The sequence below is a fragment of the Meles meles genome, chromosome 7 (assembly GCF_922984935.1).
Source record: "Meles meles chromosome 7, mMelMel3.1 paternal haplotype, whole genome shotgun sequence".
Taxonomy (NCBI): domain Eukaryota; kingdom Metazoa; phylum Chordata; class Mammalia; order Carnivora; family Mustelidae; genus Meles; species Meles meles.
In genome coordinates, this window is record NC_060072.1 from 75,055,001 (window position 1) to 75,081,449 (window position 26,449).

A 26,449-nucleotide genomic window follows, 5' to 3' on the forward strand; every position below is an offset into this window, starting at 1 on the left:
TGCTCAACCAACTGAGCCATCCGGGCACCTCTTGCTGTTAGTTTTAAAAGCGCAGTATTGGGATGCCTGCTCAGTCAGTAGAGCATATGACTCTTGATCTTAGGGTTGTGAGTTCAAGCCCCATGTTGGGTATTTGAGCTTATTTAAAAAAAAAAAAAAAATTACGACATGCTGAAAGGTCAGATGATGGTTTAGCATCTTGAGGTACCTGGCTGTTCAGTTGGTGGACTGTGTGATTTTGGGTTGTGGTTTCGAGCCCCGTGTTGGGTGTAGGGATTACTTAAAAATAAAATCCTTTTTTAAAAAGAACAATATTGATGCTTATAGTCAGGACTGTTGAAGAAAGCTGACAATCTAGGTTACTGAAAAGTATCTAATTTGTGATGGTATCTACTGCAGTGCCTTGCAAGGAGAACTTTTATTGATTTCATTTCATGGTGCACTGATTTCTTGCTGCTATATGGCCTTAAATGACTATGCCTACACTGTGGTGTGGAAGGTGATTGTTTTCCATCCTTTGTGAGGACCTAGAGAATATTTGCTTAAAAATCACAGCAAAGGCCTTAGACTTCAGAAAAGCAAAATAAGGATGATGGGAATCCTTTTGCATAGGACTCCTTTTACCTGAAACTTTGGAAAATAGATGAATTAGAGAGCTAAATTTTCTCAACTTTTGTTTTCTTGATTTTCATTGTTCTGTGGTAAGTTTATGAAACCTAAATTTTCTTCAATATGTGAAATGTGTTTTATGGTCTAATAGAAAAGTCATTATCGGGTTAGTTATATGTTATATGTTAATAGAGTTATATATTAGTTATATGTTAACTTAGTCCCTACTAGCCACATTCCTGCAGAACCAGTATTGCCTTTTTTCAGTATGATTTCTTGAATTCTAGAAGTTTATTTGTAAGTCATTTGTTATGAACGTGTTATTATATATAAGCTCTGTCCACATGGACATCTCTTCATCCCTGCACATGCAAGGTAAAGAACTAATAGTGCCAGCAAACAGAGGAGCACAACCGTCCCCAGATACCTCTCCTCTTCCACGATATCACCACTTGGCAGGGGAAGCAGGGACTCTGCCATTTACAAGCTGCTGGTAGAGTCCCTTCCCCAGGACCTGGAAAGTAATTGTAGAAGAAAAAAAGTCTCAAGTAAAGGTTGTACCTAATTTAAATTATTGCTTTTGTCACATTCTCTGTCAGTCATAAGAATGTTTGATTATTAGTCCCAAATCATGGAATTTCTGTACTTAATTTATAATGCTTCTGAAGAGCCATATCCACCACTGTGGTTTTCATACTTTATTAGTCACTTAGGCTAAGTTGTGCTGTGGTAAACAACTACCTCCCCAAATTAGAGTGGCTTGTAACAACGGAGTTTTATCTCTCATGCTCTACATCTGTTAGAGTTAACTAAGACTTATCCCATGTCATTGTCATTCTGAGACATGAGCCAGAGGAGCAGCCCCTCTCTGACTTTGCTTATCTTTTAGCAGAAAAATCCCTCAGTGGAAGCATACAATGGCTCTTAAAGCTCCTGCTTGAAAGTAGCACATGGCATGCCACACATGTTTTACAAGTCAAGTCAGTCAGCCACTCTGGGGCTGCGCAGTTCTGCAAAGAGGGACACTGCCAGTCATGCAGCCAAGCCTGGCGTCAGTGTGGCAGGGATGTATAATCCTTCCATAGTGAGGGGCGAGGGATAGTTTTGAATAGTGATACCACCTACTTATAAAATCTTGAGACTCATCTGTGTGTGTGATGAGGTCTGAATGTTGGCTGACGTCTCAGGCAAAGACAGCCCTCTGTACTCATCACATTATTTCATTTTCTTTGGGGGCTTTTCTCAACTCCTTTGCATCTGTATGGGGCTAGAAAACTACTTATGGCCAGCGGACTATGGAAAAAAGTGGTGTGTGGCAATTCCAGAGCTAGCTCCCAAAGATCTAGTAAAATCCCCCCTCCTCTCATTATTGTTGGGGTGAATTCAGAGGAGCCTAGCTCTCCAAATCACTGCTCCAGTCATCCAGGTCATCCAAGGAGATGTAGCCTGGAGAACCACCTGACCCGAAACATCTACTTTGAACTCTGGGATAGAACAAATGAACCTTTGTTGTCTTAAGATGCTAAGATTTTGTGGTTGCTTGTTCCTGTGTTCTGATTAATATAACTTTGCTTTATGGTTTATTTAATGATGCACATTTACTAAGATTTTATACATTCTGTAGTAGAGTGGCCAACTATGACTTATCCCTCCCTGCAAATTTTTCAAAGTATACATAGATTTCTACTCTACAAATATGAATATGTGATCAAAGAACTGATTTTTAGATATTATTTAATTTTAATTAATGTGAATGTAAATAGCCACATGTGGCTAATGGCTGCCATATTGGATCACAGAGCTTTAGACAGTAGGAAGCTTTTGGCTGTTTAATGTGTTATAAATCTTTCCCCTCTTTCAGGCATCTAAACATAAAACGAACATGTTGTCTAAATTAGACACGTTTTGAATGACTGGGAGTCATAAAAATGAAGAGCAGAAAGTAATCACATCTTCATATAGTGTTTCATTGGTGACAGTTTTGATATTGGAGCACTAGTCAGAGTTCTTTATGGGTACAAGTTGACGGGAGGCCCCATGTTAATAGGTTCCAAATACAGTGCAAAAGAATAAATGGTGGAATGGACATTTTTTTGCCAAAGTACAAGTGTGATCTTTACTGACATAAAATAAATTTAAAATGAAGAAGACTTCACAGTCTTTTAAGTTTCTAAATTTTTTCATTGTTGAGTATGTAAGATGTGTTAGGAATCGACAACTTTGCCAATGCTATGCCTTTGCTTCGATCTCCATGTGACAGCTGTAGAGATGCTTGTGAACCACTTATAGGTGCTGTGAAAGAATCTACATTTCTCTGTGTTTAAGGGTCCATTTCAAAGCAGGAGCTGAGTCATGTAATAGAATACTGGATTCAGAGCAAAATATCTGTATTCTGTTGTCCTCTTTCATGCTATATAAAGTTAGGTAGGTTATTTAAATTCTCTAGGTCGCTTGCTATATGAATTTAGGTAGATTACTTAAATTTTCTGGGTCTCAATTTCTTCTACAGTTTACTTAAGAGCTTACTACTCACTAACTTCTAAAATTCTATTGCTGAACGTTCCTCTATGTCAATCATATTTTTTCTCCTTAACCATTTGTTATTTACATGTGGAATGCGATTTATTAGAACTGAGCCCACCCGTATCAATATGACTTAACTCTTTGCTCCAGGAAAATCTTGCTCAGGGAGATTAGACAGTAAGTTAATAAATAACTTTACTGTTTGCTTTAGGAAATTCTTGCAAATCAATTTATTAGAACAAACAATTTGCTCATCTGGGCAAACAGCTCTCTTAATGGAACAATATATTGTTCATCTGGGCAAACAGCTTGACAGATACGTAGAAGAATGACATTATGCATTGTGGTCTTGAAAATGAAGCTGCTATAAATGCTATTTTATTTTACTATCTAGTTGGGAGAAAAAATATCTTAGTATGTGAGTCTAGGTATTTTTCTTGACTAGCATCAGACGCTACCTAGTTTGTGCATTGGTGAGGTTAAGTATACTGAGGTCAAGTATACTGAGATCACAGACATTGGGTTAATTATAACGAGGCGGGTGTGCAAAATCAATTTTCTATGTCAAACGTAGTTTACAACTTTATGTAAATGAGAATTTGTCTTTAAAATACACTGTGAGAGATTCAGTTCTCCCTAACAAGCATACATAGTCTTAAGGTTCCAGGTTAAAGCCTTTATAATTTGCATCTGTTTTTTTTTAATTAGTAAGCATTATGCCCAATATGGGGCTTGAATTTAAGACCCTGAGATCAAGATTCACATGCTCTGCTGACTAAGCCAGCCAGGTGCCCCAACCCTTAATAGTTTGAAATAATATAATACAGATGTTCCCTGACATTACTCACCCAACACTTAAGAGCTACTTATTAGCTCGGGGCACCTGGGTGGCACAGTCAGCCAAGCGTCCAACTCCTGGTTTTGGCTCAGGACATGATCTCAGGTTGTGACTTTACGGTCATGATGTCAAGTCTTAGGTTAGGTTCATCATTCAGCACACAGTCTCTGCCCCCCACCCCCAAATAATTTTTTTTTAAAGCTACTGATTAGTTTGACAAGAGACAGAGCATGTGCAAATTTAAACTTAGAGCATAAATTTGTTCAATGTGCTCTTAAGACCCCCAAATAGAAATACTTCTCAACTCATCATATTTTTGACCCTTCTTGAATTCTTTCTTTCTTTTTTTTTTTTTTTAACGATTTTATTTATTTATTTCACCGAGATCACAAGTAGGCAGAGAGGCATGCAGGGAGAGAGAGGGAAGCAGACTCCCTGCTGAGCAGAGAGCCTAATGTGGGGCTCGATCCCAGGACCCTGGGATCAGGACCTGAGCTGAAGACAGAAGTTCTAAGCCACTGAGCTACCCAGGCACCCTGACCCTTCTTGAATTCTTAAATAACCTACATTATTATTGAAATAACTATAAAGTTATTTTTCTCAAAGTTTCTCACTCAGTACCTTCATTGCTCATGAGTTCTCTCTTTAATTTTAACTGAGGTTGAATTGAAGTACTTTCAAATTCATACTTTCTATTTCTCCATGAAGTCTGGGAGGAAAAGCTTTGTCCTCAGAGTCACAGTTTTACCTTAGGAAATTCAAACATGGGTCTGAAAGAAGGTTGTTGAGGGTATGGAGTTAGAACTTAGAACTTGCCTTTAAGAAGGAATAACCCTGAGAAAGAATCCTGTGACAGTTACCTTCTGTTGCTTTGATATAGCCATTTTGTTGTGGGGTCATGTGAGGTAGACTGAAAGGATACTTTGATTTTCGTTGGAGAGAAATGGCCAAATAATGGTTAAAGCAGACCACCTCACCTTCTGTGAGTCTCATCCTACTGTTGACCACCTGTTACATTCTCTTTCCCTTCCTGAACATCTCTCCCCCAATTCCCCACCTCTGCCCTGTTGATATCAGATATAATGTCTAATTGGAGATGTGGTGAGGCATAAGGTAAATCAGAGAGAAGCATGAGCTGAGCATGAGGGTTAAATAACATCTGGCAACCCAACCATGTATGACTAGATGTTAGAAGTTTTCCAGCCACACTTACTCATCTCAGGAAAAGCCATCAATCAGTCATAAAAAAACAAAGCATCTTTTCCTTCCTGAGATTTTACTTCTATTTTTAATAACTGCATCTTAAATTCCGTTTCCCTCATTTCTCCCCAAAGTTAAAGGCCTTGATGTAGATTAGAGTTGGGGTGGAAATGTTTGGGTCTGTGGTGGGAAAATTCATATTAGTTTTTGTTGGAAGAGAAGAATCTGTGGTTATCATCTTATTACAATCAGGCCCAAAGGAGGAAGCCAAAAAGTCTTCATACTTTCTATCCAACAGAGGATTTTAAGCTCTTGACCAGGGATGTTAGATAGAGACGGCTGAAGACCGCTTCGTTGACAACCCCTTCGAATGCATAGCTTCAAAGTTGATGACTATATTCCCCAAGAGATAGAGTTAGCCTTCTGAAGTCTGGGTGTCTTAGGCAACTTGTTACAAGTTAGTTGGGACTCTTTTTTATGATGATAAGATGCAGATGAGCCATAAGTAAGACAAGAAGGGGACTTCATCCAGCACAGGGTAGGATTTTTAGATCTCTAAGTCTTAGGACGGCTGCTCTTCACCTTCACCTGTCAGCTGGCTATGACTGTCTAACACAAATCTCTGAGTAACACGCATATGTCCCGTTTTTTTCCCCCTAACCCTTTATAATGATCAGTTTGGAGAGAGGCCCAAATATCTTTAAAGTTCTCACAGACATTTTAAAAATTTTTTGAGAGGAGAATGATTATAGGAGTAAAATCTGTATTACAAATGCCCTGAAAATACTGAAAAATAAATAAATAAATAATGAGGAGACTGAAAATTCTTCATAGCCAGGGTCACGGTCAGGCTCAGGGTCAGGGTCAGGATCAGGGATGAATGTTGCATGAGTTTGGTAGTAAACACTAGCATCTTTGTGCACTTTGACAGGCCTGTCTGAATACCCTGCTTGTTCTTCTGTTTCCCCATCCCCATCTCCCCATGCTGGTGGTTGAGAGGCACCTCTAAGCCTACTTATTTCATGATTTCACACCTCCCTTTTCGTTTTTTTCACCAAATCTGCTTCAGTACTGCACCAGGTTCTGCTTTTCTTAAAATGGTCCCTCACTCTCACAGCTTTTGGTGGCCTATAAATAAGTACCGTCTACCTCCTTCCTTCCTTCTCGAGGCTTTTGCTAAATCACCCTCAACCAGAAGCTTTTTCCACTTTCTTCTTGCCAGTTTACTCTCAGCGGTTCCCTTTAAGACCAACATCACGAAGGAGCCTTTCAGTTGGAGCCCTGGATTCACCAATAACTGGACTCACGATTCTAAACAAATTGCTTAACTTTAAATTTCTCATGATCTTTTTTTCCCTTTTACATCACAGGCTGAGCGGTTGACTTTTGCATCTACTATTCATTTCTACCTTTACTGATATTCCAGTGTTTTCTCTTAACAGTGTATGCTATGAATTCATAAGGACATGAGCATAAGGCTAGTAGAGATGAGTTGCAGAGAGAAACAAATGTGGGGCAAAAAGGAAGTTATTGTGAATTAGAATACAATTTATTAAGAGTTCTTGTAAATTTCTGGAAAGAAAGTATTGAGGATAATTAAGAGTTAAAAAATTGTCTTTAAAGAAAACTCAAATAAGAGTGGCTTAAACATAAAAGTCCAGAGCTAAGTAGTTCAGGGCTGGGGTAGCAGTGCTTTTTTTTTTTTTAATAAGATTTTATTAATTTATTTATTTGACACAGAGAGAGAGAGAACAGCAAGGGGAGAGGCTGGCAGAGGGAGAAGCAGGCTCCCTGCCAAGCAAGGAGCCCAACATGTGGCCGGATCCCAGGACTCTGAGATCACCACCTGAGCTGAAGGCAGACGCTTAACAGAGTGAGCCACCCTGGTGGCCCTGGTGTGGCAATTCTCTGGTCACAAAGAGCCCAGGCTTCTTCTAGTGGTGTCTTACATGCCGTAAGTCTCCTCGTGGTCATAAGATGCTATCAGTGCTTCCACCATTATGTCTATATTCCAAGCTGAAAGGAAATGAAAAGGCAAAGCGCGTACCTCTCAACTGAATCAGCCCCCTTTGAAAGAGCTTCCCTGGCTTCCATCTACTTAGCTTCTGTTTCCATTTCCTTAAACTTCCCTAGAAACCAAGAAAGTTAGGAAAAGTAGTCTTTAAGCTGGGTTACTGTACCCAAATGACATCAGCATTTCTTGGGAAGAGGAGAGGAGGGTGGATATTGATTAGGTAACTCACAGGTCCATCCACAACAGAAAACCAGGGCAGAGATAGCTAGATGATGCTTTCATTTTGGTTTAGCCTGAATAAGCTCATATCTTACTCTGCCTAAATTACTTTTGTATTTCCTAACTTCCTATAAGTTCATAACAAAATCTCATATTGTCTTAAAATGTTCCCCCCCCCTTTTTAAAAAGATTTTATTTATTATTTGACAGAGAGAACACAGCAGGGGGAGCAGCAGGCAGAGGGAGAGGGAGAAGCAGGCTCCCCACTGAGCAAGGAGCCCGATGCCAGGAATCATGACCTGAGCTAAAGGCACAGGCTTAACGACTGAGCCACCCAGGTGCCCCCTTATTAATGGTTCTTATCAGGTTCTTCATTCTGATTTCTTGCTGCAGTTCTGCTTATACATAGTGCAGAGTACCTGATACACGGGCTCTGGGGTCAGGGCTACTGGGCTTTGAATCCCCACTCTGCCACTGACCAGCTGATGACTTTGGCAGATAACCAAACATTAAATGCAAAGTAGTGAATAATGCCATTTGTCTTATAAGTAGTTTTTTAAGGCTGAGGTGATTTTTAAAAATTCAAGTAAAGGATCACATTACTTTACATGAAGACAGAAAGACGCACTCAAAACATACAGTTCCTTTACTTGGTTAACCAGTAAGAATATAAAGGCCCATGTATGGAGGAAAGGAAATAATGTGCCCCCTAAAAAACCATTTTTCTTTCCTTACTTGATTAGTAATAAAAGTCACTTGATCTATTCTCTTCTATTCTAGTCACAACTGAGTTTTAAGAAAATCTAGGTCATATTGATAATGCCATGTCAATACTGTTTTTTTGCTGTTAGCCGCAAGATCAGGAATATGCCCTCGTTACTTTCTTCTTTAGGTTTCAAAAAAACCTACTGTATTTATTCTCTGAGGATAATGTGTGAGATAATCCTTTTCCTGAATGAAACCCTCCTTTCTACATTTAGTTCTTTCTTCTGAAACAAGACTTTCCTTTTCTGAGTCCTAAGTAGGAAATAGTCTCCCCTGGGGGATCCCTCTTATCTACTGGGATTATTGTGAGATCACTGCCTGAGCCAAGATCAGTTCATTTGCTTGAGATGAATCAAGTGAATGGCTCTACAAGTTGTTCTTTAAAAGGATAGATTTGTGTTTTTAATGACTTTTTAAAAAGATATTTATTTATTTAGAGCGTGAGTGGGAGGAAGGGCAGAGAGAGAGGGAAAGAGACAATTCAAGCGGATTCTGCATGTAGTGTGGAGCCCAATGTGGGGCTCAGTCTTGAGACCCTGAGATCACAACCTTAGCCAAAACCACGAGGTGGATGCTCAACAACTGAGCCACTGAGGTGCCCAAGGGATAGACTTGTTTTTATACAAAGCCAGCATATAAATAAAACCACCAGGTTTCTTCATACAATATAATGAGTCCTTGATAGTTCAGTGATTTGGTACGTAAATGCATAGATTCTGAATGAATGTTTGTGAGAAGGAGTGGCAGAAAGGGAGAAAGGGAAGGGTTGGAAAGTTAGCAAAAAGATTTTTTTTTTTAAACTGGATATTGGTTTGATTTTTAATCAGGAAAAGGAATGTAAAATTTATTATTTTCATATGTGGGGACCCAGAATACAACTTATGATGATGACTTAAGAAGTTAAGTTCATTTTATCTACATTTTCATAGACAAAGACCCTCATTGGATAGGACCCAGAAAAAAAATTTTTTTTTACCTGTATTTTATACATGTGTTGTTCAAAAAACACTGAAGAGTGTCTTTCTGGTTGTAATACTCCTAAAATGTGTTCATTTGAGTTTTACTTCTGGACAGACATATTCTGCTAAGCAAGCAGTCTAGAGATTACTTGCTGAGCATCTATATTTTTCCTTATGCTGATTCTTAAAATCTCTGTAATTTGCTTGGGACTGTGAACAGCCATAGTAATAAGAGACCAGCTTCTAACCCAGTGAGAGGAGGCTGAAGTGAACCATAAGTTTGACTATAAATATCAACTAGGGGACAGTGATTGTCTAAGATTTCTTATGACATACATCACCCTGCCAACAACAAAAAAAAATACTTAGAACCCAGGGAGAGCTAAGGAGGAGAAGGCATGGGTGGACACCCTCCTTGGCAGATAGAGTCCTTTTGGTTGAGCCAAGTTCACTTCCGGAAGAAGACCAGATCCTAGTTTGAGGCCTAAACCTTTATGAGTAAAACATGTGTTAAAGACCTCAAGGGGCCCAGTAGGCAATGGTGAGCAAGGGTTTGGAGGTCCTTAATTGCCCTAAATTGTTGGGGTAAGGGAAGAAAGGTGTAACTTTTTCTTTTTCTACTTTTTGGGATTATCTATATTTTCTTTAATAATTGTATATATCCCTTACATAAAGGAAAGAAAAACATAGGTTTTGTATATTCACTGGCTAAATTTTTAAAATCAATACGGATTTGCTCCTTTCCTACAAAGTATGGCATTTTCATTTAATAGATTGCCATTAGTAATGACATCCTGTTTGATGCATTTGGTTCAAAGCTCAAATCACAATGAAAATGGTTTAGATGACGTAAGTTACAGCTTCTTTCTCTGAGGGACTGCCCCTCACTTCTGTGCCCTAAAAACATCAGTGGAGCCTTAAGGGATAGAAACAGGCACACTTATGTCAATACGATTTATGGCTGACTTGGCACTCAACATCAGTGGAAATGGAGGGGTAATTCATTAAATAGTGCTAGGGAAATTGATTATTTATATAGAAAATAATTAAAATAGATCTGTACTTCATTCCGTACACAAAAATCAATTTCAGATGGAGTAAGGGACCTAAATGTAAAAGACAAAACTTTTAAACTTTTGGAAGGAAATACAGAATCACTTTATGAACATAGAGGAGGGAAGACTTAAATGAGACACAAAAAGTCCTAGCCAGGAAGCAAGGGATTGGCCAGGGACATTAATAATAAGTCAGGGACATTATTTCATCAAAAGACATCACTGAAAGAATAGGAGGGGGCCACAAACTGGGAGAAAATATTTGCCATACTTACTACTAACAAATAGTAAGGAAATAAGAACCTGTTCTTTTGAAAATTGAGACCTTATGTTTTCAAAAGACACTATAGGGGCACCTGGGTGGCTCTGTCAGTTAAGCATCTGGTCTGATTTCTGCTCAGGTTGTGGTCTCAGGGTCTTGAGATTAAGCCCCGTGTTGGGCTCTGTGCTCAGTGTAAGGTTTGCTTGTCCCTCTCCCTCTGCTCCTCCTGCCCTTTAAAGAGAAGAAGAAAAAAAAAGACACTGTAACATGAGTGAAAACACAAGCTGGGAAGATATTTGCCATGCATATGACTGACAAATTAATAAAGGGGCTCTGTGGAAAAAGGAAAAAAGCCTTAAGTAGAAACTACACAGAATGGAAATAGAATGGTTAATAAAATATGAAAATGCCTAACTAACTTCATTAGTAATCAGGGAAATGCAAATGAAACTACCAGGTGGTAAACAAACAACAAACAAAAAACCTTCAGAGTCTAAAAGTCAAGAATAAGGATGTGGAGCAATAGGAACTTGTGGACATTGCAAGTGACAGTGTGAATCCATGTGGCAACATTGGAATGCTCGGCAGCCCTGTTAAGAAGAGCTCAGGCTCTGTGTCATCCACAATCTGGTGGTTTCAGCTCCTGGCCCACACCCTAGAGCAATGGTTCTCAACCCTTCCTTACATGAGAATCTCACAATGAGCGTGTCAGAGATACTTTGGCTAGGCCTTACCCCAGACCTGTGGATACCCCAGACCTTGTGTGCCAAGGTGCCCAGAGGCACCATTGCAAACCCACAGAGGACCATGGGATATTTTACATGTTTGAGGGGAGCAGTGATATGTGGTGTCTTTTCTCACTGCGAGCTCTAGTTCAGTTCACAGTTTTAAAATTGGATTGAGCTACATTCTTTTTTTTAATGCAATATTTTGCAAAGCTGGGTTTTCAGTGGCTGCTCTGATAAAAAGCAGATGCCATATGAAAATCAGTGTGGAATAGGAAATGAGGGTGACAGGGTCCAATCTGATTCCAGGTTTGAGAAGTTGTGCAGTGCCCAGTGGGAGCACACATCTTATTATACATAATTGTGGTTATTTAAGAATGAAATGAAAATATTTTTTCTTTAAATTTACATTTTTTTTCCAAACAGCTACTATATTCTTAGGACATGAGCACTTATTTAGTAAAAAGAATTATCCACTATTTCTTTTGTCTTGGGGTGCTATGAAAACATTATTGAGACCCCATTATTGACACTGGGGTCCACTGGGAGGTCCTAAACCAAGAAAGTTTAGGAGTCTTTGTCCCAAATCAGTTAACTCAGAATATTTGGAGATGAAGTCTATGTGTCTGTTTTTCAAAAGCTTTCCATGTGATTCGAATAGGCCACTAGGGCTGAGAACCATTAGAGAGAAATTCTTGCACTTGTGACTTAGGATAATGCTATTCAAAATTCAAAATGTGTATATCTGGGAACCAGCACTGGTTTGTAAACTATTTCCTACAGGTCTGCACCAAGATAAATATAGTTTATATTAATTATACTTACAGTAAATAATGATACAGTTTTTATAATCCTTTTATAATCCTTTTTTTCTCATATGCTATCTTCTGGTTAAATATATTGAAATATAATTTTATGTCTGTTAAATTTAATATTTAATAAATTGCTTAAGTGATTAATGGTGAGGATATGGAACAACGTGAACTCCCATGCATTGCTGGTAGAAATGCCAAATGGTGCAGCCACTTTGGGAGACAATTTGGTGGTTTCCTATAAAACAAAACATACTCTCACTATATGATCTAGCAGTCATGCTCCTTGATATCTACCCAAAGGAATATGGATATGAAAACATATCCATAAAAAACCTGCACATGGATATTTACCACAGCTATATTGTTTATAACATCAAAGAACTAGAAGCAATCCAATTATCCATTCAGTAGACGATAGCAATGAAAAAAGATGAGTTACAGCTATACCAATCAAAATGGATACATTGTAGGAATTTAAAGTTGAGTTGATAAAGCAAATTGTGAAAGTTGTGTATGGAATGATCCCATTATAGGACTTTAAAAACAAACAATATCGAACAGTATATTCTTTACAAATACATATGTATATGGAAAACTACAAAAAAAGTAAGAAAATGGTAAACACAAAATTTAGGATAATGTTTACTTGGGGAGGGGTTGGAGCACAATGAGGGAGATAGGACAAAGGAAGGGCAAACAGAAGCTTTTGAGGCTAATGGGTCATGGTCTTTTTCTTAAACTACAGAAATTAATTTCAATTTTTTTTGCTTATATTTTGTGATAAATTCTCTTCATGTATATTCAATATATAGTAATAAAATTTAGAAAAATCTCAGAATAGTTTGAAAGGGGGTTTGTTCAGCAAGACAGAAGGTGCTAATTATAAACCAGCAAGGATATAAAAAAAAATCTAGGCTTTAAGTAAATATATATTTGAATGATAAACTGTTAGGTACTACACTTGGAAAAATCAGGGGCAGTAACCCAAGCTATCATAGCTATCCTGTGTTTCCTAGATGGATGGGATTTATAATTCATTAGGACTTAGGTTAAAAGCCAGATAAGTTGGGGCAAGTTAAGGAAGAGTTGAAAATTTTCACTGAAAGAAGATAAAACTGAATTCTTTGCTAAAACAAACCTTAGAGCCTAGGACTTGAGAAATTTGTCTTTTTACATTTTTAATGGCTTAACAAAAAAAAAAAAAAAAAGGTTACATCAGAACTTCTGGTAAGAGGTTTAGTGTTTCAGAAATACACATGAAGCTGTGGTCCATAGAGGGACGACCTGCCTCCCGAGTCATGTGGGAGTTCACCGAGGACCTTTACACCAGAGGAAGCAAGAACCTGCCCATGTCAGACCTGAGACTTCCAAAGGGCAAGTGAGAGGCTGAGGACTGGTACTGAGCAATCATCTACTGTGTGCAAGGCATTTTGTGGTGGATTTTTTTTTTTTAAGGTTTTTATTTATTTATTTGACAGAGAGAGATCACAAGTAGACAGAGAGGCAGGCAGAGAGAGAGAGAGGGAAGCAGGCTCCCTGCTGAGCAGAGAGCCCGATGCGGGACTCGATCCCAGGACCCCGAGATCATGACCTGAGCCGAAGGCAGCGGCTTAACCCACTGAGCCACCCAGGCGCCCTGTGGTGGATTTTTTATTAAAGATTTTATTTATTTATTTGAGAGAGAAAGAGAGACCGAGATAGTGAAAAAGAGCATGAGCATGGAGGAGGGGGAGTCCTCCGTGGGTCTCCAATCCAGGATCAGATCTGATTGAAGGCAGACGCTTAATGACTGAGCCACCCAGGCGCCCCTTGTTGTGAATCTTATATCTCCTTCGATAAGGGGTTATTGTGTTTTTAGGGCTATTCTGTTTTTACTTTTAAGGTAGATGCTATTCTTCTCGTCTAGCATGTGCGATGACTGAGACATAGAATTTCAGAACCTTGCCAGAGATTTCAGAAGAGGCACGTGTACACCAAATGCATTTGATTCCAAAGTACATATTCTTTCTCCTAATTTTAGCCAATAATTTTTGAGCACTTAAAACAGTATTTGTACCAAGAACTGTTCTAAGTGATATATAGACTTTCTCTTTAAAGCCTCACAACACTGTGAGATGAGAAAACTGAGGTACAAAATGCTAAGTAACTTGCTCAATGTTCTGCAGTTAGGAAGTGGCAGATTTGGTCCAACTCAGGAGCCCACACCCTTGACCTCTTTTGCCTCTTTTGCCTCTTATGGGTTCATGTGCCCTTTCAAGGATCAGGCTTGATTCTAACTGTCAAGGATACCCGATGATTCTTAATAACTTTTGAGCCGTGAGTCATGGAAACCAATTTCTCCCAGCTAGGTACTTTTGGATTGTCTCACCTCCAATGATCCCTTCTTTTGTAACTGGATCATACCCACTAAGACACTTCACTGCTGGAGTAAGTATTTTGGGAAATGTTTCTCAGTCAGTTCTAACAAGTTTAGCTCATTTATTCCTGTATGTGTGTGCACATGTGCACACTTGATGAAATTCTTTGGACCCATTATTTTCCACAGAATGAGAATGAATCCTTAATAGAACTCTCAGTTCTCTTCAACCTTCAAACTCCATTCTTTAACATGGACTTTAAGTCTTAAATTTTAAAAAAAAAAAGATAATTCAACATTATTTAAACCAGTTGGTGGGATTATAATTCATATCCTTTCTACTCCAAAAGTATTTGAAGTACATAAAAATAAAGGAAACCAATACCATGAGGGTAAATACAACAGAAACTCAAAACAGTATAGAGAAAACTGTATATTCTGGAGAGTTATACCAGAAACTTAAGATAATTTAGCTAATTGCTGTAGAGCATTTAATGCTGAATTTCCTGGCCACCTGAGGCAACAGAGACCTATAACTGGTCAAATAGTTTTTATTATATGTTCAAAGAAGGTAGGGTTTGGGGAGGTTGGGTTACAGTGACAGAGTAGTTGTCAGCGCTTTTCTTCTTTCAAGTTAAATCATGTCTCAGTCATCCCTGGCTCACTCAGGTCTTTAAGTGCTCTGGCAGAGACTTAAAGAAGATGCCACCATGCCATGCCAGCAATGGTCTTCAAGGTGCCATGCAGCGCAGGAATTCTTGCTTAGTAATACTTAATTTTAGGCTTGCTGCTGTGGGGAAAGGCCAGCTTCTGGGTCTCTCCTAACTTTGTTCAGGTCTGCTCAAAGGTTGCCCCCTTCCCTGAAGGTCCTGTCTAAATAGGGCTTCCTGTCTCGGCACCTGCCTTACTCTCTATCCCTGCACTGTCCAACATGATAACCACTAGCCAGAGGTGACAATTAAAATTCATGAAATAACATAAAATTTAAAAATTCAATTCTTTGGTCACACTAGCCACAATTTAAGAGCTCACTAGTCACCTGTGGTTAGTGGTTAGTGGACAACACACATCCATCTTTGAGGGAAGTCCTGTTAGGCAGTGCTGTTCTCTGCTTTTACCCTGGCTTTCATCTTCTTTCTAGAACTTCTGCTACATTACGCTACATAATCGTTGATTTATTTATGTTCCACTGGAATGTATGCTCCCACAAGCAAGAGATCTTTTTGCTAGAACATAGCAGATCTTCAGTGTCTTAAGCAGCACCTATTACTGTTCTCTGTAAATACTTGTTATGTGAATGAACAAACAAAAAAATTTTAGTATTTCAAATAAAAACTATTTTGTCTAGTGTCCTTAGGTGACTTAGTACACTGTTCTGCTACAGTTTTTTAAGACGAAAGAATGAAAATTCTGTAACCAAGGGCACACATTTTTAAGATAATATGATGTTATTAAATATACTAGCCAAACTTTTATTTCTTTAATCATTCATAGTAAGAAGGATAGTAAGTATGAAAATTCCATTTAACAGCTAATATATTGTCCTGAACATGAAGGTGAAAAATACCAGTTTTCTTTGGATTAAGAAGTCATGTGAGTAGGGGGCGCCTGGGTGGCTCAGTGGGTTAAAGCCTCTGCCTTCGGCTTGGGTCATGGTCCCAGGGTCCTGGGATCGAGCCCCGCATCTGGCTCTCTGCTCCATGGGGAGCCTGCTTCTTCCTCTCTCTCTGCCTGCCTCTCTGCCTAGCTGTGATTTCTCTCTGTCAAATAAATAAAATATTTTTTTAAAAAAAGTCATGTGAGTAGAATGAGAAAGGAAAGAACTTATTATATAGCTAATTGGACTTATATTGGTATGTAATTGAAAGCACTATGATACACTGCAATGGGCTATATGAAGGTGATATTGTGCAATTAAATCATAATATATTCCAAAATTGTGTAGAAATGTCAGTTTACTGGAATTAATTTCAAATGAAAATTATCCCTGTAATTATTGCAGTACCTAAAAGGAATTTGCTGCCTGAATGAAATATAAGTAGAAACATGACTACCCTCGGTTTGCCTATAAATAGACATTGAAGCTAGTTTTGTGATTTCTGCCAAGAATACAGCTTCAGTGGCCTTGATAAACGTTGTTTGTCTTCTCTTAGGTCCAGCTTTGTCAGGACATTCTTGAATAGTGATGGAGGAGGAAGCTACCTGGCAGAGCCAGACAGGTCCTGGTCAATCCACTTTAACAATTAGCCAAATGGCAGATGTCAGTTGGCGTCATGTCCTACTCCACTTACTGACAATTAGGAATTAAGCAAAATAGGAGTGTTTTCTCCTTTACTCTCCCTTTCTAAAATGCAGATTTTTTTCTGAGTAGTGTTAGTACCCACTGGATTTGCAAATGCACATCATGGGGCATCTGTAGGCTGTGCAGCGTTGGTATTATTTTTCTATTATATGTGGAAAACACCATGGTTAATGTCCTTGGATAACCTTGCATGCTTTCCTTGGTCCAATGAAGGGCCAGGTTCTTCATAAAAATAATGACTAACTTTGGAAACCCATATGTTCAGTTAAGGTTTCTGAGCTGCAGTAAATATAAAGAGTTATCAAAATGTTTATACTTGCAATTTCAATTCTTGATTCTTTTCTGAAAGCCTATTCCATATATTTATCTGAAAATTTTTATTTCCTTTGGTGCTGGATCTAGAGTACAATTTATAAAACTTTATGTCGGGGAGGAAAGGCAAATTCACTTGCTGTTAAGACTTTAGAGGTTGTTTTAGCTACCGAGAGACCATTGCCTACGTGCTGAGAATAATATGAGAGCCATATTCTGAGTGCTGAAGTGTGTTGATTTTACTTAGGCAGAGTAAAGAAAATGGCCCTGTGGCAGTTTTCTGTTACAAAGAAGTGGAAAAGTATGTTGTAAAAAGGAAGCTAGCTGAGGTGCTTGTTGCACGGTTCATGCTAATTGTAAATTTTATTAATGCTTAATTGTATAGTCAGGATTCGTTTGCTAGGGTGGGGTCTGGTGAAGACTTCACCAGGTCATTGTGAAACTCTCCCCTCCAAAGGCTTTCTAATAGGTAACGAATTCAGAATTGACCTCAAAGAATCTGACCATTACTGATGGGAAAGCAAAATAAACATCACCGCTGAAGATGATTTTTCATCTGTTCATGAGTCTGTATGCTTATTACTACATATAGAAATTTTGGCTACTGAAATAGGAATTTCTTTCTGTTCAAAGACTTAACAAGCCAAATGCCAAGAGTGTTCTACTCTGTACAGATGAACACCCATCTGTCCATCTATACAGGAATGTTTCTTTCTCAGTTGATGCTTTAGGAAACATTTTTTGATTTTGATCCATATAGAGAGTCTAAAGATAATTTATTGAGACACAGGTTTGCAGGTTATTATTTTTCTAAATTTCTGTTCTATGAGTGAAATTTGGAGTAGAGTCTTTGAAATCATTAAATCATGGTGTCTCCTCCTAGTAAGTATTAGAACTATGTAAATATCCCATTTCTCATCATACTTTTGGCTTATTAATTTTATATTGCATTGATAATTTTTACCTGCAAGAATTATTACTTGGTGTTTGCCAAATTCTGATATATTTTATCTCCATCATTCCTACTACACTTATTAATTAGAATTCTACTGTAAGGAAGAGCTATTCCTTTCCTCATTTATTTAGTTATTATATCAATGTGGGCTCATGACTGTATTATTCTATAGATTATAATTCATTACTACAGTTATTTATTTTATTGTCCAAATTATCCCAGATTTGGCCCTTGGGAGCCCCTTCTGACAGGCTCTTGTGTCCTTTAACAGATCCCTATTTTGTGTTGTTTTTTTTTTTAATTTTTGTATAGATCCCTGTTATTTTTTGAAAACATTTTGTTATTTACTCTTTGGCACCACAAGATGTATGAAATTCATTTTGCTCTAGCTCAAGAACAGACCATTTCTCCAAAGAACCCTAGTTCTTTTAACTGGAGATTGCTATTTAGAAACAAAACCTGGGTGTAGGTATGCATTGCTACTGAGATGTTCTTGCTTCTGGGCCCCTCAGTGGGAATTGTGTGCATGGATATGCACATAGGGAAATGTCTCTACCCATCTGCCTATCTATGAATATTAATCTACCCATTAGAGACTGTAAGTTCATCCTGATGCTTCTAATTACAGCTCAGTACCACTCGTTTCCTTTTAGAATTCTCCCTTTCCTTACTTGTAACTTTCTCCAAAAGTGAGAGACCTGGCATTCATGATTGATAATATAGTTACTTATTTGTTCAACCCTAGTATAAATATAAAGAAGTTTTTAGAATTGTGATCCGTGTGAGAATTTATTAACTCCACTATAGGAGCTGGGTACAGCTCTTTTGTCTTTAGCATATAGCAAAACATACCGATTTCCCAGATTACGCAAGCCAGATCTTTTCTTCTCCAAACCTTTCAGTGTGGTGAGTTGTTCCTTTGTAGTACAACTAGGAACATTTGTTACTGTTTGTGTTCCAAATGGGTCCCCTGACACCCAGAGACTGGTTTTACTTATTATTTATTTGGAAGGTCTGTGAAACATTACTATAGCTCTGAGAGTCAGGACTGTATGAAAAGGCATGCTCCTGAAAGTATCCCTCATCTCTTGTTTTGAATTCCACCCCACCCCTCTCCCGCATTCCCACTCATCCCCTGTGGCTTACCAATTTCATTAGTTTCTGGTTTATTCTATATTTTTTAATACAAATATGGAGATACATACACATTTTCTTATACAGTGACTACATTTCAATTTTTTGTTTTTGTTTTTGTTTTTGTATTGTAGTAGTAATACTGGGCAGTGAATGCCGTTTAGGGGTTTTCTGTCTTCGGGGTGTTGTTCATAATTGGTGTAGTTTTACCACTCATGTATCAGAAAGCTAATGAAACCATTATTTTCTTCCTTGAACAATGTTTTTCGGATTTTTTTTCTAGAATGAAAGTGAGAGTGTGAATTTTGATGACCTCATTAGCACTGAACTGTCTATTCCTTAATAGGATTTGTTTTAAAAAATAGCAATAAAACAGTGTTTTTTAGGTTTTCCTTAACTCATTATATATATCTCTAGCGAGATATTTAAAAATTCTCTCTCCCCTTATTAATTGAATTTGAATGATTTCAGGTATCATTGAGAACAGTTAGATTGTTGTATAAAATGTGTTGTTTTGCTTCTCTAAAATACAAAACAAAATGTTTCCCTGAGTCTCTTTAAATAGTGCTATGGTGCATTTCATCAGACACTCGTTTTTGTTTTTGTTTTTTCTTTTCCCCAAATACTCTGCAGGCCTTTGGGCAGTCCTTCTCCATCCACCGGAAGGTTGCTGAGGATGGAGAGACTCGGGAGGAAACGCTTCTGCAGGAGTCTGCATCGAAGGAAGCTTATTACCTGGGGAAGATCTTGGAGATGCAGAACGAACTGAAACAGAGCCGGGCCGTGGTCACCAACGTTCAGGCAGAAAACGAGAGACTCACAGCAGTCGTGCAGGATCTGAAGGAGGTAAGCAGCAAACTCCCTGTGAGAGATTTGTATGAGCGAGCAATAAGATAAAATTCTTTCTAAGAGGGAGGAATAAAACATTTTCTTTGCTCAGAGGAGCTGCCTTAAACAAGAAGCACTTAATGCTGATGCTATTTTTCTTGTTTAGGGAAATGACAGCTTGTTCTGAGATGAGCTTTTCTCTTATTGTGTGTTAAGAATTAAAATCTGTTTATTGAGTAGTTGGAAACTGGCCTTGCTAGTTCTGCAAAAGTTTAAAGAAAGATAGTGACGTTAGCTCCTCCTCTGACTTTTACCTGTTCTAATACAAGGTAGAGGACAACAGTTGGCTATGATCCTCTATGCCCACACTAATTCAAAATGACAGTAGTGTTAGCTCAGGACCCTTCCCACTACGGAATGAGACCTCAGGGGAGTGTCTGTGGGGTCGTAGAATCTGGCCATGCAGAGCCATTGGTTTCTGGTTTTAGGGAAGGCAGCAGATTACAGCTGGTATGAATCAGGTCGGGGAGCCTCCTCAGTCGCTGCACTCACTGTTTCTCTTCGGCTTTGCCATGGCAGCAACACATGCCAGGCCATTTTCAGAGTGGCAGAGTCATTCTTTACTGGAGGGGCGGTAACTGAGAACAGCTTCATCCGCCAGACCGTTTTAAGAACATTTTTGGAAACGTCACTCCATTTTTTGATAAGAAAACTATAGAAGAGGTGCAGATGTCCTCTAATTCTTACAGCGGTGCCATGGAGATTGACGAACCAAGCAGGCTTATTAACTGAGCGTTTTAGTAATACAAAAAGGAAAGATGAAAAATTATTAAAGATTGTGAAATACAAGAGAAATAATCCACTGATATTTTTCTCTTGAAATTAGTGACATATTACAAATACAGTAAATTGTCCTAGATTTATTGGAATTTAATCAATAATTTGCATTTACACATATCCGTATTGTAATGAACTCAGTGCATATTGACAGGAGGGTTTCTGCTTTACCTAGCTCATTCTCTTTGGACATGCCCAAATACAGCAGTATGACTTCTAGAGACCGAGAAGCAGCCAACCAAGTGGGAGTTGGTGCTGGGTACTGAGAACGTGAGACAGTTTTCTGGATACCGAGCCTCATTTCCCTCCAGTGCCAGTGGTTGTTAAGAAAAAAGCTCCTCTCTCGTTCTGTATCTGATGCCTCTGTGCCTGTTGGGTGTGGGCCATCACTTGCTTACCCTTTGGAGTACCAGACCCTGCTCCTCCTCAGGAACTCATTCACGCTTTCAGCCCCAGGCCTCCTTATGAGACAGGCATCCACTGTGGAAGTGGACCCGAGATCATGTGGTGTCATAGGCTACCACCCTGGATCAAGCAAGGTCCCGAACACCCACAGAGGGCAGCCATGAGCAGCGGATCCACATGGCAAGTTGGCAGAGGGGCTGAGAAGGCCAGGCAACTTGAGGGTGGTGGACACACACTCACACACACGTAGTCTGTGCAGAGTAACTGCAGGCAATGAGTCAAGCAGCGTTGATTGCCAGTTGGATGGATCCTCTGAAAAGCTGAGTATCCCCGCTGTGCATGGAAGCTACAACGGAGCTTCGAGCAGTCAGGGTTGGGGAAGGACCGAGCATCCAGAGATGTTTCTCTGTTGAGGCATAACAGTGGTGACTAATGAAGCCTCCTTGTAACATAGACCATGCTTGAGAGCTTTTTCCAGTGAGCAGATTTAGGATCACCAGCAGGAGCCTCATTAATTAGTTAAGAGCAATGAAGCGTATGAGGATGTAAGTTAGGAATGAACTGAGGCAGCAAAGAAGAAAAGATTTTGAGGAGCTGTTCATTTCAGATCAATTCTCCAATTGCAGTGAGCATCAGAGTCACCTCGAGGATGTGTCGAAACATGACCCAGAAATTCTGATTCTGGAGGTCTAGTTGGAGCTCAAGAATATGCATTTCTCACAAGTTCACAGTAGGTGATAGTGTGGCCGCTTCTCTGGAGACCGTGCTTTAAGATTCACTAATTTAAACTTTTTGACTGGCCCAAAGCTAGAGAAGGGAATATCATAAGGTTCACAATTGGGGGAATTGCTGAATGGATCATTGGGTTATAATCCTCTATTTCTATACATTTTCAGTAGTTGATTTGCAGTAAGAGAATGACTTGCTTCATCCAAATTTGTGTATTTTAAAAAATCTAATACATACATAAAGCAATCTAGCCTATGAGTGTATTCATTCAGGTTTACCAGTTAACTAAAAGAAAAAAAAAAGCCAAGTTTTTGGTTTCCTGGGCTTGTAAGTGTGGTAGTATATTTGTTGGTGTTCTCTTTGCTGGGCTGGAAGCTATTGGTATTACTACACTGGGAGTCCTGCCAGGCCTCATGTTTTAATGTACCTAGTAAAATTATGAGCATTTAGAGCTGAGTACGTTTGTAAAAGGAGGAAAGGAACTAATAGTATGTTTTGGAACATAGATACAGACTTTTTGATTGAGGTGTTTGGCATATGACATTATATTAGCTCAGGTATATGGTGTAGTGGTTTGATATTTATATTGCAAAACAATTACTACAGTAAGCCTATAATGTCCATCACTTTACATAGTTTAAAAAAAAATCTTTTTTCTTGGTACACTTGGGTGGCCTAGTTGCTTAGACATCCGACTTTCTGTTTCAGCTCAGGTCATGATTTCCTGGTTGTGGGATCCAGCCCGGCACCCAGCTCCACGCTCAGCATCAAGTCTGCTTAGGATTCTCTCTCTTCCTCTCCCTCTACCCCTCCCCCAACTCATGCACATATGCATGCTCTCTCTTTCTCTAAACTAAATAAATAAAATCTTGAAAGAAGTTTGTTTTTTTTTTTTAAAGATTTTACTCATTTATTTGACAGAGAGAGAGAGAGAGAAAGCGAGCACACAAGCAGGGGGAACAGCAGAGAGAGGGAGAGAAGCAGGCTCTCCACTGAGCAGGAAACCTGGTGTGGGGCTCAATCCCAGGACCCTGGGATCATAACCTGAGCCAAAGGCAGATGCCCAACTGACTGAGCCCCCAAGGCACCCCTTGAAAAAAATTTTTTCCTGAGATGAAACCTTCTAAGATCTATTCTCTTAGCAAATATGTATTACAGTTTTATTAACTATAGTCACCACACTATACATTATATCCTCATGACTTATTTATTTTATAACTGGAAGTCTGAATTGATTAAGATTTTTGATGTCTGGTGTTAAATTCTAATCCCAGATTTGTTTTTATTATAGACTCAATTTAATTTATTTATTTTTGTACTCTGAGCTTTGATTGATGCATAGCAATTGGAGGAGAGATCATGAAACAAAAAATTATGACCTGATGGACCATGAGAAATACACAAGAATGACCAACACAAAATGCTGTAAATCATCAGTTTGACAGATGCTGTGTGAATTTAATTTATGGAATCACTTTAATTTACTGAAAGTAAATTATTTATTCATTTATTTATTCATCTCTTATTTCAGTAGGATTATTGGTACTGGCCAAGGTGTGTGTGTGTGTGTGTGTGTGTGTGTGTGTGTGCGTAAACATGGTGTGTATATTATGGAAGCTTTACATATATGTTTGTAAACGTGTAATTACTAGGTCAAATTCGCTTCCATATATGGTAGATATAGGATAATGTAGTGGGAAAAACCGATAAAATTTTCTGAATTCGATATTAGAAAATGAATATTCTAGTCTCAGCTCTGCTAAAAGGTTTTATAATTATATCCATGGTATTTATAGAAGATTATTTTAGCATATAGTACATAGTAAACATAAACTGTTATCATTAATAGTTTTCTGCATCCTCTATAAAAACATTGTTGGTGATATCTTTATTATGTTCATCTAGTTCATCCATATTCTTAGGTTAAAGAAACATCAGATAGAGGCCTCTTTGAATTTATTACCTTGGAAATTCTTTCTGTTGAGATGAATGAGGCAGTAGGAATTACAGTGTGCTTTTTTTCCCTGCTTTGATTGTTAAGAAACTCCAGGACTATGTTTAACTGTGAAGACTAAGATTTTTCATATAAATCTTCCTTTTTTAAAAAAATCTTCCCATTTTTATTATCCTTATTGTATATGTATCTTTAATGGTAAACTGCTTTAAATAATTTTTTGAAGTATACAGAATATAAAGAAAAAAATATCACCCCAACAAAGCACCAAATAAGAGTTAATCCTATAGGGCAGGGAGAAAAAACAACCCTGAGTTACCTTGACCAGCATCATTTTGGTGTGAGCTTAGAGAACAGATAGATTACTATAGTGAGGGGTGCCTGGTTGACTCAGTGGGTTAAGCCTCTGTCTTCGGCTCAGGTCATGGTCTCAGGATCCTGGGATCGAGTCCCACATCGGGCACTCTGATCAGCAGGAAGCCTGCCTCCCCCCTGCCCCATCTGTCTCTCTGCTTACTTGTGATCTCTCTCTCTGTCAAAAAAAAAAAAAAAAAAAAAAAAAAAAAGATTACTATAATGACTAAGCAGATATTTAGTAAACAAATTTGATTTTCATCTTTCTTTGACCCTATAGATGTAACATGTAAAAGATAGCCTAAATAGGTGTATTTGAGCAATATTTATTGAACATTTACTTTGTACTAAGTTAAAATCCACATTGATGAAATCATAAAAGAGGATAATGAAACTTTTAGTTGTTAGTAAGTTAAGTCAGAATTTACTGCACTATTTTACAAACTATACAGTACAATTTTACCAATATTCCTAACCAGAACTGGCTTATATGTGAAAAAGAGATGTTATGAAAGGTAGACCCCTTCAGGTAGAATGCAGAAGATTGGAGTTCTAAAAAGGATTATTGACCTTAGTGGAGATCAAACCTGTACTTTCAAGTGAAAATACCTTAACACTGACTGCCAGACAGTGTGCCTGGCACTGTTCTAAATTCTTTATGTGGATTAACTTGCTGAACCCTTATAACTCTCTATTGAGGTAGGTTCTGTTACTCTATCATTTCATTTTTCTGACAGGGCATGTAAATCTGAGGTCACATAACCTGTCCAAAGTCCAAAGCATGTTGGTAATAAGTGACAAGCCAGGATGAGAATTCAGAAAGTGGCTCTGATCTAGACACTATACACTGCCAAGAGCACAAGTTTAGTCTTGCCTCAAGCTAATGAAATTTCTGGCAAAATATATGAACCTTTAGTACAATATCTAAATTTATTGGAGTATTATCATTAGCCTTTTGTTGGGATGTGGCCATTTTATATTTTTAAAAGTGCTTAATCCATATGATTTTTTAAAAAAAGATTTATTTATATTAAAGAGAGAGACAGTGAGGGGTGCCTGGGTGGCTCAGTGGGTTAAAACCTCTGCCTTCAGCTCAGGTCATGATCCCAGGGTCCTGGGATCTAGCCCCTCATTGGGCTCCCTACTTGTCGGGAAGCCTGCTTCTCCCTCTCCCACTCCCCGTGCTTGTGTTTCCTCTCTTGCTGTCTCCATCTCTGTCAAATAAATAAATAAAATCTTAAAAAAAAAAAAAAAAGAAACCAAGAAATCTGAGTTCATGTCTTAACTATTTTACTAGTTCCGTGGTTAAACTTTTCATTTCCCATATAAACATTATAGTAACTTTAATAATAACCTGTCCTGTTCCCCATGATTTTGATAAGGATAAAATATTTTCATGAAAATGCTTTATGAGAAAGAAAAGGAAATGCTCTATTGTTTCAAGGTTTGGTTATCAGACTTACTTACACATAGCAAGACAAATAAATTAGAAAGATGTATTGGAGTATTGGGAAAGGCCTCAGCACCTTCCAATAATAGCAAGAATAATGCCTGACTTCTGACACCAAAAGAGGAAACAACACATATTTTAAAGCCAATAGGTTGAAAAAGGAGAGTTGTCTAGGTGTTCTATCCATGTGACACAGCCTTTCACATCTGGCTTGTTCTTGAAAGGGTCACTACATTATGAGTGCGACATCAAATGTGCTTACAGATGATCCAAGTCATGGGGCAAGATTAAATAATTTAATTAACACATCCAATAAATAATAAAGCCTTTCTTATAGTCTCTGATATTGGTCATTGGGAGCTGTGTTTACACATAGCTGAATGAACTTGACACTTCCAACTGAATGATGATTTTTACCATTCTGTAAATGGCTTGGTGATAGCTGGAAAGTGGTCTATTTTCCTGGCATGTCCCAATTTCTCCCCAGCTCTCCACTCTTTTTGGGAATGGACCTTATGCCTTTTGGAATGATGCAAAGCCCCAGTGAAGAATTAACAGCGTTTTAGTTGGTTTAAATAACTAATAACAATATCATAGCTAACATTTTTGAGAGCTCACCATGTTCCAAGCACGAAATCAGCACTTTAACCTCATCATCTCATTTAATTCTCTCAGCAGAATTACAAGGCGTGCACTGTTTCTCTGTTTCCTCTCTCTTTACTCGCCTCTACTTGCGAGGCAAAGAGAGGCTGAACAGCTTGTCTGGCAAGTAGTCAAGCCATCTTGAAAATCTGACTCTAGAGCCCCTGATCTTAATTATGTTAGTGCCTGCTGTTGATTTATTAATTC

General features: G+C 38.4%; 1 protein-coding gene across 4 annotated transcripts in view; it reads left to right on the forward strand.

Moving 5' to 3' along the window:
• The window catches only part of BICD1 (BICD cargo adaptor 1), a 210,572-nt gene that overhangs the window by 75,410 nt on the left and 108,713 nt on the right, over positions 1-26,449 (forward strand). For all 4 annotated transcript variants that reach the window (XM_046013080.1, XM_046013082.1, XM_046013081.1 and 1 more), the window contains exon 2: positions 19,677-19,889. In XM_046013080.1, the coding sequence (XP_045869036.1) occupies positions 19,677-19,889 (213 nt within the window). The remainder of the gene's footprint in view (positions 1-19,676; positions 19,890-26,449) is intronic.